General features: G+C 49.1%; 1 protein-coding gene across 13 annotated transcripts in view; it reads right to left on the reverse strand.

The window, feature by feature from the left end:
• The window catches only part of SNAP91 (synaptosome associated protein 91), a 94,141-nt gene extending 84,028 nt beyond the window's left edge, over positions 1–10,113 (reverse strand). For 10 of the 13 annotated variants that reach the window (XM_068148883.1, XM_068148918.1, XM_068148908.1 and 7 more), the window contains exons 1-2: positions 9,670–9,963; positions 8,848–9,007 (exon numbers count right to left, since the gene is read on the reverse strand). In XM_068148883.1, coding sequence (XP_068004984.1) covers positions 8,848–8,977 — 130 coding nt within the window. In that variant the 5' untranslated portion in view covers positions 8,978–9,007; positions 9,670–9,963. The other 3 variants (XM_068148828.1, XM_068148855.1, XM_068148818.1) reach the window with 3 other exon arrangements.
• Positions 10,114–10,370: the final 257 nt, after the last annotated feature.

The raw sequence follows: 10,370 nt of genomic DNA on the forward strand, positions 1-10,370 counted from the left end.
CCCTTTCTTAAGTTTGTTTTTTCTGGAGGTGCCACAAACTTGGTGGATGGGCTGAGGTGTGTTCTGTAGGAGGTTCACTGTGGAGCCAGCTGTGTCTAGCACAGAGCACGCCGTGGCCCCTTCTTATAGAGGCCACCCCTGCAGTCAACACCTTGCCATGGACACTAGTACTGGGGGGAAGGGAAGCAAGGTAGAAAGTGTGAAGTAGTCTCAAGTTTCTTGAACTCAGGCAGAAAAATACTAGAAGCAGGTGTGCCTCTGCTATATTATCATTTCTTCAGAAGTGGGGGCTAAAAAGGGCAGCAAATTCTCCGCTTTGACTACCAATTTCTCCATCCAGCAAGAAGCAGGGAAGAAGAATAGCAATCAAAATGCTCTATGTCCTTCAAAGTTATCTTGACTGCCATCTACCTTTAAGCACTTCAGAGGATCCTTCACAGGACAGAGACATGAAAGCATCAACTGACAACACCAACAGAGCACTTGCTTGGAGACTTCACAGAATTGTTCACCAGTGGGACAGGCCCAGGTAAGGCACACACAAAAAGGGAAGGTTTAAGAGCCAGGCTGGGAAATCAAAGGTACAGATCAAATCAAACCACAGGAAATCAAACTGCAGGTTCTTTTGTTTAGAAGATGTTCAATTGCTGCCACCCAGTCTCTACAAAGACTATCATGAAACATATTCACCTGCTAAAAAGAAGTGATTAAAACTAGAGGGTGGTCACTGTCATTCTGAGTATCTGATGAGCAAGAAGCCTCAAAGAAAAGATAAACTACTCCCCTATTAAGGTCTATTAATGGAAGTCAGTACAGCAGAAAGATCTGACTGGTCACAGAATTTGTCATCCATGACCTTGGCAGAGAATGTTTAATAGAAGGATTTTAATGACTACTGAAAACTAACTTAGAATACATGCCTTCAGCTGAGGAAAAACCAAGGGAAGGGAGGGCAGGACTAGTCAGTCTAGCTTTATCAGGTTACACTGTTTGAATGGCAGTTAGTTTATTATTACACTGTATACAGACTCTTCTCTTTCCATTTCCTCCCTTTCCTTTCCTTAGGCATTGTATCATAGTATCATAGTATCATTCAGGGTTGGAAAGGACCACAAGGATCATCTAGTTCCAACCCCCCTGCCATGGGCAGGGACACCCCACACTACATCAGCCTGGACAGAGCCTCATCCAGCCTGGGCTTAAACACCTCCAGGGACAGGGCCTCAACCACCTCCCTGGACAACCCATTCCAGGGCTTCACTACTCTCATGGGGAAGAACCTCCTCCTCACATCCAGCCTGAATCTCCCCACCTCCAGCTTCATTCCATTCCCCCTAGTCCTAGCACTACCTGAGATCCTGAGAAGTCCTTCCCCAGCCTTCCTGTAGGCCCCCTTCAGATACTCGAAGGCCACAATTAGGTCACCTCGGAGCCTTCTCTTCTGCAGACTGAACAGCCCCAACTCCTTCAGTCTGTCCTCATAGGAGAGGTGCTCCAGCCCTCTGATCATCCTTGTGGCCCTTCTCTGGACACCTTCCAGCACCTCCACATCCCTCTTGTAATAGGGGCTCCAGAACTGGAGGCAGTACTCCAGGTGGGGTCTCACCAGGGCTGAGTAGAGGGGGAGGATCACCTCCCTCGACCACACTTCTCTTGATGCAGCCCAGGATCTGATTGGCTTTGCGGGCTGCAAGCGCACATTGAGAGCTCCTGTTGAGCTTTTTGTCCACCAGCACCCCCAAGTACCCTAAGAAAAGCAAGGAACAGTTCAGGCACACAAGAATAAGTGATCCTGCCCATGCTTCAACCTTTGTATCTTAACATGAATTCAAACTTCCACACAGCTTCAACTATACTTTAAAAATGTATTAGTTAGCTAAGTTTTAGCTTAATTAAAAGGGCATCCTTCTCTTGGTACTTCACATGCCTTAAAAATAGCATGAGGCCTTGGGGGAAATTGAAAGGTAATGCCATTGAAACACTCAAGACGAACTAATTTTGAAAGCCTTCTTATTAGCTCCCCTTACCTATGACAGTCATTTCTACTCCTTTGCAGAGATCTACACATCTCCAAATGAAGTAAGATTTCAGTACTGTTTTGGAGGGTCCTGCATCTGGGTCGAGGCAATCCCAGGCACAAATTCAGGCTGGGCAGGGACTGGCTGGAAAGCAGCCCTGAGGAGAGAGACTTGGGGGTGCTGGTGGACAACAAGCTCAACATGAGCTCTCAGTGTGCACTTGCAGCCTGCAAAGCCAATCAGATCCTGGGCTGCATCAGGAGAAGTGTGGCCAGCAGGTCAAGGGAGGTGATTCTCCCCCTCTACTCAGCCCTGGTGAGACCCCACCTGGAGTACTGTGTCCAGTTCTGGAGCCCCTATTACAAGAGGGATGTGGAGGTGCTGGAAGGTGTCCAGAGAAGGGCCACAAGGATGATCAGAGGGCTGGAGCACCTCTCCTATGAGGACAGACTGAAGGAGTTGGGGCTGCTCAGTCTGGAGAAGAGAAGGCTCCGAGGTGACCTAATTGTGGCCTTCCAGTATCTGAAGGGGGCCTACAGGAAGGCTGGGGAAGGATTTCTCAGGATCTCAGGTAGTGATAGGACTAGGGGGAATGGAATGAAGCTGGAGGTGGGGAGATTCAGGCTGGATGTGAGGAGGAAGTTCTTCCCCATGAGAGTGGTGAAGCCACTCTCATGGGGAAGCCTGGGTTGTCCAGGGAGGTGGTTGAGGCCCCATCCCTGGAGGTGTTTAAGGCCAGGCTGGATGAGGCTCTGGCCAGGCTGATGTATTGTGGGGTGTCCCTGCCCATGGCAGGGGGGTTGGACCTAGATGATCCTTGTGGTCCCTTCCAACCCTGACTGATACTATGATACTATGATAGGAGAAGCCCACAGAAATAGAGCTATTCAACACAGACTAATGACAAGTCCTTCCATACACACACCAAAGAAACCAAAAAGAGGTGCTAATCCAACATCCATTAATAAATTAGAGAAAATAACTGCTTGCTTGGATTTGTCTTTCTTTTCAGATATGAAAGGTTCACTGGGGTGACAAGGAGAATTTCAGTTTAGAATACACACTAGCTGTGAGAACAAAAACCAAGACCCTGCATAAAAGTTACAATTGAGGCTCAGCTGTAAGGCAGTTTTCTTGTACATGGGAATTGTGACAACTTACTGCAATACAAGGTATAGTGAGACCTACAAAAGTAGTTTCATTACTAAAGCATTAAGGGTTAAGACCAATGTATACAGGGACTCCAGTCTAAGTCATTTTCTTGAGGGTACTTCCATGGCCATAAAGACAAAGTGTCACCTAGACTGCAGAGCAATGCAGCACTCATACGCCTGTGCTACACCCACTAGGAAAGGGCTGCGAGTGCCAACGCTCTTGGAATGCTCCCCAAATCACTCCAACAGCAAAACAGCTTCTGAAATACACATTGGAGTAAACCTTAACAGTCACTGAAGTCTTGTGCCTCTAGATAGCTCTGCTGACCCCCACCTCTCCCCAAACACACAGACATAAACCTTAAGAGTGAGATCAGAGAATCATAGAATTGTTTCAATCGGACATGACCTCCAAGATTGAATCCAACCGTTGTGGTTTCTAAGACTAACCTAAGTGGTCTAAGAAATACCTTTACTGATCCTAGGGAAAATAAGTCTAGCCCACTGCTTTTAGTCAATTGACACTTCTATTTCATCTCGAGAAACCACAGTGATTCAAACTTGTTAGGTATCATAGTATCAGTCAGGGTTGGAAGGGGACCACAAGGATCATCTAGTTCCAACTCCCCTGTCATGGGCAGGGACACCCACACTAGATCAGGTTGGCCAGAGCCTCATCCAGCCTGGGCTTAAACACCTCCAGGGACTATCTGATATCCTAAGAAGTCCCTCCCCAGCCCTCCTGTAGGCCCCCTTCAGATACTGGAAGGCCACAATTAGGTCACCTCGGAGCCTTCTCTTCTCCAGACTGAACAGCCCCAACTCCTTCAGTTTGCAGAACACAAAACGCTGCAGAAAGAAAAGGATCTGTGTACACCAAATACTGACACCAGCCCTGCAGTTCAGTTACCAACATGAATTAAACTACAGAATTCCTTTTAAAGCCTTGCTTGCCAGCCACATACAAACATGCAAAATTAGACCTGGGATGGGAAGATGTTACGACAGTATACTGGTCCCCTTCGCAGCCACGGGAGATCAAGCCCTGATCTTCATCTGCTTTGTCTCCACAGTTCATTACCATTTCCCAGCTCTCAATCAGGCCTCCAGAAGGCCCTCCTACCTTAGGAGAAGTATTTTGAAGAAGTAAGGAGGCATCACATGGTCTTTTTAGAATACACATTCCAGAACTGCTTCCTGCTGCAGAACAATTCACTCACAGTAAGTCAGTCAAGGAAAATCCCAGACGTTTCGATCATCTTCAGAAACAGGAACTTGGTACACTCAACTGCAGGAGCAACAACCTCACTGGTTTCCAATTCACTTCCCCAAATGAAAGCTTGACAGTTTGTTTCTTTTTTTGACAATAGGAGCTGAGTTCAGATCTACCTAATTTTCCCTCATCTGTCATGTGTTTTAACATTTCAAAGTCATCTCCCTTCTCTGAAAGCTTTTCCTTGTTGATACCAGAGTCACCCCCACTCAAGGCTGGAAGCTTCCTTTTACTTGCCCCACATCATTAAACCTCCAGTGGAGCCTGAACATGGTTTTCAAAAGAATTCTGAGAATGAAGCTTCTATGCTGTGCATTAGGATTTTCCTTTCAGTTGAATTAACACAGCTTATATATCCTCAATGTAGCCCATACATCCCACTCACCCACTCTGCAACGTGGAGCAGTAAAATCAAGTTGCTAATCCCCCCTTCTTCACGGGAGTGCTTTCCTCATTTGCTGTACCTAATCATCATTTATTTAACACAATGTGGTTAGCTGAGGGAGATTAATCCATATCATTGTGGTGACTTTAAGACAAGTGCAAGATGATAACAGTTTGGTAAGTCCAAAAAAGGGTGAGAGCTCTGACATGCCTACTGCAATGGCTTGCCACAAACCATCAGAGCATTTAGACTGACGTTCCTTTTCTCCCCACAGGGACTTGGGAAATGCATTTAATGCCATCTGGTACTACTTCCAGCAGTTGCTGGAAATTCACTAGTGTGAGAGAGGGGGCTCAAGAAAATGGTAAAGATCGCTGGGTACATGATAGCAACCTAATCACATTTGAGTACTTCGTTACAGGACAAGGCTGTGCAGTATCCAGTATCAATGCCAAAAGACAGCCACAGCATAGCATCCATATTAAAGCTTGTATTTGGAAGCTATGCAAGTACAGAAAACCACACAAAAGACAAACACCAGCTCAGCTTTTGTTCACAGAAGACAGTCAATCTGTTTTCTCCTTCTTTCCTCACACATAGGCACTCACACCCAAATCACGCTTTTGATTCCTCAGAGCAAATTCCCTCTATGTAGTACTCACTTAAAGCCTGAATCAAACACAAAATATCACAGTATCACCAAGGGTGGAAGAGACCTCAAAGATCATCGAGTCCAACCTGTCACCACAGACCTCATGACTAGACCATGGCACCAAGTGCCACGTCCAATCCCCTCTTGAACACCTCCCACACCTCGTCATCTATCATCTTCCTGAAACTCCCTGGAGCTACATCTTCTGCAGAAAAAACATGGAGATAGGCATTGTTGTGTCTCATCCTCATAGGACTACCTGACTCATGTTAAATAGTTGATCTCTCCATTTCATGATCTTGAAGGTCTTTTCCAACCTGGCCTATTCTATTCTACTCATTTACAACGCCCAGCTAAGCAGAGCAGTCAAAGATAGGTTGTGCGACACAACATCTGGCCATTAAGACACTCATGGAGTTCCCCAAGGACACAGAAACCCCTAAACCAATCCTAGAATTAAAGCTTGTCAAAAAACATCACTCCAACCACTGCTCTCTTCAGTTTTAATTGTCTGAATCCTTCATACCTTGACTCAAAATTTATCTTAAGGCTTTGGCAAGTTTTACCTTTCATTTCCTTCTCCACACCTTCAAATACACACCTTTGATAGGACTAGGGGGAATGGAATGAAGCTGGAGGTGGGGAGATTCAGGCTGGAGGTGAGGAGGAAGTTCTTCCCCATGAGAGTGGTGAAGCCCTGGAATGGGTTGTCCAGGGAGGTGGTTGAGGCCCTGTCCCTGGGGGTGTTTAAGGCCAGGCTGGATGAAGCTCTGGCCAGGCTGATGTAGTGTGGGGTGTCCCTGCCCATGGCAGGGGGGTTGGAACTAGATGATCCTTGTGGTCCCTTCCAACCCTGAATGAAACTATGAAACCATGAAATGCTACTTATCCAATCTGAAATACACTCAACCATGTGGCTCAGATCAACCTCCACCTAGCAGCACCTCTGTCATGCACAGGGGCATTGCTCTTTCAGAGGGTGAGCTTTTCATTGACTCATCACAGTATATAATGTCCATTTTAACACTTGTTCACAAGATGTACATCAGCACTGAAGGAACTGCCCATCAGTTCAGAGGCAGGAGGAGATCCATCCAGTTTGAGCCCAAGAATACTTTTTTGTCTTAAAAAAATTAACTTGAATTTTATTTATAGCCCACAATGTTGGATGTGCATACCTCCCCCCAACAAGATATCAGATAGTTAAACCCTCCACTGTTATATACACCTCAGAAAAACATAAAGAAAAGGTAGAAGAAAAAGTAAACGGGGATATAGCCTCTCAGGAAATGATAATTTCCCTTCTTGTGTGTCTTACATGCAGGTGGGTATGAAATTGAATGCTACTAGCTTCAGCCTCCCTCAAGCTCATGTTCTGAAGTAGCAATATTGGCACCAATAGCCATACACAGTCCCTTCCCAGACCTGAATATAATAACACTGGTAAATTGGTCAATCACCTCACTTTAATCCTGCCTACTTCAGATAGTGCTTTTATTTATATATATATATATATGTCTACATATATAAATACATAAACAGAGACACATGTATGTCTCCATAAAAATATATAAGTATGTGGACACACACATATATGTATTGATATAAAAATATATCATCACACACAGCATGCTTTTAAATACATGAGCTATGGGATTGAGGTTTTTTAAGCTAAAGTAACAGACACAGTAGGACAGTCCAGACACAACCTACAGATTACAAAGTGTTGACAGGAATTGAGCAGCAACACAGGAGACATCAGTCAGTAAGATGACTTTCCAAAATGCACAAGCAAACAAGGAAGAGTGTATGATAGCAAGGCTGCAGGTCTGGTGAAACAATGGTTTAGACTCAAGTCACTCTTCCATCAATGCTGCTTACATTAGCATCTCTTAGACACATATACAAGAGTGTTTAGATATGCTGGAAGACTGGCATGCTGTTTGCCACTTGAAGGGGATCCATGCCTGAATATGCCTTAATATGCCACAAGCTTTGTAGCCATCAGAACTGAATTCTGGATTTATTTTACAGAAGTAGTAATACCTTCCTTTAAGAAACACAACATCATCAGAATCGTACTTACACGCAGACCTAGGCACCTGCACCAGCATTACTGAGTAATGGCCAGCAGCCAAGAGACTGCTTGGTATAAAAACCTGCTCATCTTTACTTGAAAGTATTTCTAAGCTGGAGGTGGGGAGATTCAGGCTAGATGTGAGGAGGAGGTTCTTCCCCATGAGAGTGGTGAGACCCTGGAATGGGTTGTCCAGGGAGGTGGTCGAGGCCCCGTCCCTGGGGGTGTTTAAGAGCAGGCTGAATGAGGCTCTGTCCAGCCTGATCTAGTGTGGGGTGTCCCTGGCCATGGCAGGGGGGTTGGAACTAGATGATCCTTGTGGTCCCTTCCAACCCTGAATGAAACTATGAAACTATGAAACTATAAACAAGCAAATACCAAAAAAGTGAAACCCACATAACTTTAGACATAAAAAAAACCCTTGCTGGACATGTACTGAGCTCATTGCTGGACAGAGTTACTAGGCCAATTAACACCACACAAATTCTTTCACCACTCCTTGGTGTCCCCTAGCAGGAGGAGTTCAGTGGGTTGAAAAGAAATAAAATCATCAAGACAAAAACATCACCAGCTCATTGTTTTTGAGGAAACATCTTCGCTTCAACCTTGTTTCGTGCATTAACCAGCTAATACCCATCCAGAACTGATCATAACTGTGAAACAAAGCCATCAGCCATCTTCAATATAACGTGATGCAAAGTGTTGGACAGCTCATGAAATTGCTGTCAGCTACTTGGGACCTCTTGGAATAAGCCCTTAAACTACCCAAAGACTGTCCCATTTTGCAGGGTAGAGTTTTCAAAGTGCCTTGTCATTTAAGCACACTACTGTCTAAACACCTTCAGAAGTCTGCTGTGGAGCTGGCCACACCCGTACCAGTGCTTGGACAACCCCTGGCATAGCTTTTATGTCTCTGCCTAGCTTAATCCTGACCAAAGTAGGCAGTGACAAGCGTCCGTCCATTTCACCCTGCGTTAAACTCCCTCCCCTCTTTCCAAGCCACCACTCCACAAGGCAGGCTTTGCACTGCCTTCCTAAATAAAAGACAGGAGGTCATGAGGGGTAAAAAAAAAATAAGAATTAAAAAATGGCCGAGTATTATGCAATAAGAGAAGAAATTCTATAATAACTCATCCCCTCCTGGAAATTTCTCCTAACCCTTAGGGTGTGCAAAAGGGATTAGAGCAAGTGTGACAGCTAGAAGGCTCCAGGGCACACTGCAGAGCCCCACGGGCAGCCTCCTGAGCCGCGGGGCTTCGCTGGGGAAACAAAAAAAAGGGATGCTCACAGTCCAGGTGTTTTTTCTTGGGCCCCATCACTTCATGCGTGGTGGCTTTGCAGACGGCTCTGGCTACGGCCGATCCCGTAACGCTGTACTGAGCAGCTGCGATGCGATCTGTCAGCGTCTGACCCGACATCTTCGACTGGCGTGCCTGCTGCTGCCTGCTCTGCAGAGGCGGAAAAACACGGGAGGGAAAGGGGAGATTCCGCGTTTATCGCCAAGAGGAGGCGGGGAGCTGGCGGGGGGGGAGAAGAACGGCAAGAGACACGCACGGACACACGCACGGACACACGGGCACACGCACAATGGTCCTTCAAGGCACCCCGGCCCCTCCCGAGGCACAACCCCCTCCCCCCCTCCCCACTCGCCCCGTTGTGTAAGCCTCTGCCTCTAGGCACCTGGGGCAAAAATAAAGGACATTTTAGACGATGCGAGGAAAGGATAAAGGAGAAATAATGATGGTAGCGAAAGGAAGCTGTACGCAAATAACGTACGAGCTCCCCGGAGAGGGGAAAGGACACATCCACACACCTGCCTCGGTAGCGCCCGCCCCCCGAACCGGCCCGCGGAGAAGCCGCCGCCGCGCCTCGGCCCCGCCGCAGCGCCCGCCCCGCCGCCTCCCCGGTGGGAGATTATGGCACCGTTGCGCCATGTTCTGCCCTCCTGGTGCCTCCCCCCACAGCCACTCCTCGGCACCGATGGGGACCCCCCTCCCCCACCGTGCCGTGAAACGGGGCACCGCTGGATGCGGCGGCGCCCAACGCCATGCAGCAGCCCGGGGCGGCGCGGCAGCGGGAGAAGAAGATGAAGCGAGCGTCAGCGGCCGACCTGTCAGTGCGTCCTTCCCTCCGTTCTCCTGCAGCCGCCGCTCCGGGGAGGGCACCGCCGCCGCCTCCCGCCGCGACCGCTGCCCGGCCCGCTGCGCTGCCCGTTGGCGAGGCGCCCCGCGGCGCAGCACCCCCCCGGCCCCGGTAGCCCCAGTGCGGGGCGGGCTGCCCGCCTGCCCCCTGCCGCCGCTGTCGCCGAAGATGCGCTGGGCGTCCACGCCCGGAAGCCGCTGCTGCTATTTCCAGCCGCCGGCTTAATCCTCCCGCAGCCTAATCCCCGCGCTACTGCCGCAGCAGCGCCGCCCCCTACCCCGGTGCAAGAGGGCGGGACGGAGCGGGACCGGCGCGGCGCTGCCGCTATCGCCGCAGGTCGGTGGCCCGGCGCAGTCAGGTGACCCCCGCTCGGTACGGCAGGGTCTGGCCGGGCCGCTCGGTACCGCGGGGCACCCCCCTCTGCTCCGCCGCGCCTCTTAAAGGAGCCGCCGATGCCCGGCTGCGATGTGCGCGGGGAGGCGAGGCGCGACGCGGGGAGGCGAGGCGCGACCCGGGCCTCCACCCTCCTCCTGCTCGCCTCCTGCTGCCCGGCGGGGGCGGGCGGGCGGAGTTGCACCCACAGTCCAGTGAGGATCCGCGGTTCCAGGAGGTTGTGGGGGAAGCCGAAGGCGCTGATGCTTCTCCTTGTCTGCAGTGTGGTCCTCTCGC

Source organism: Melanerpes formicivorus, unplaced genomic scaffold (assembly GCF_026170545.1).
Source record: "Melanerpes formicivorus ecotype bairdi unplaced genomic scaffold, bMelFor1.0.p_v2 SCAF_2, whole genome shotgun sequence".
NCBI lineage: Eukaryota > Metazoa > Chordata > Aves > Piciformes > Picidae > Melanerpes > Melanerpes formicivorus.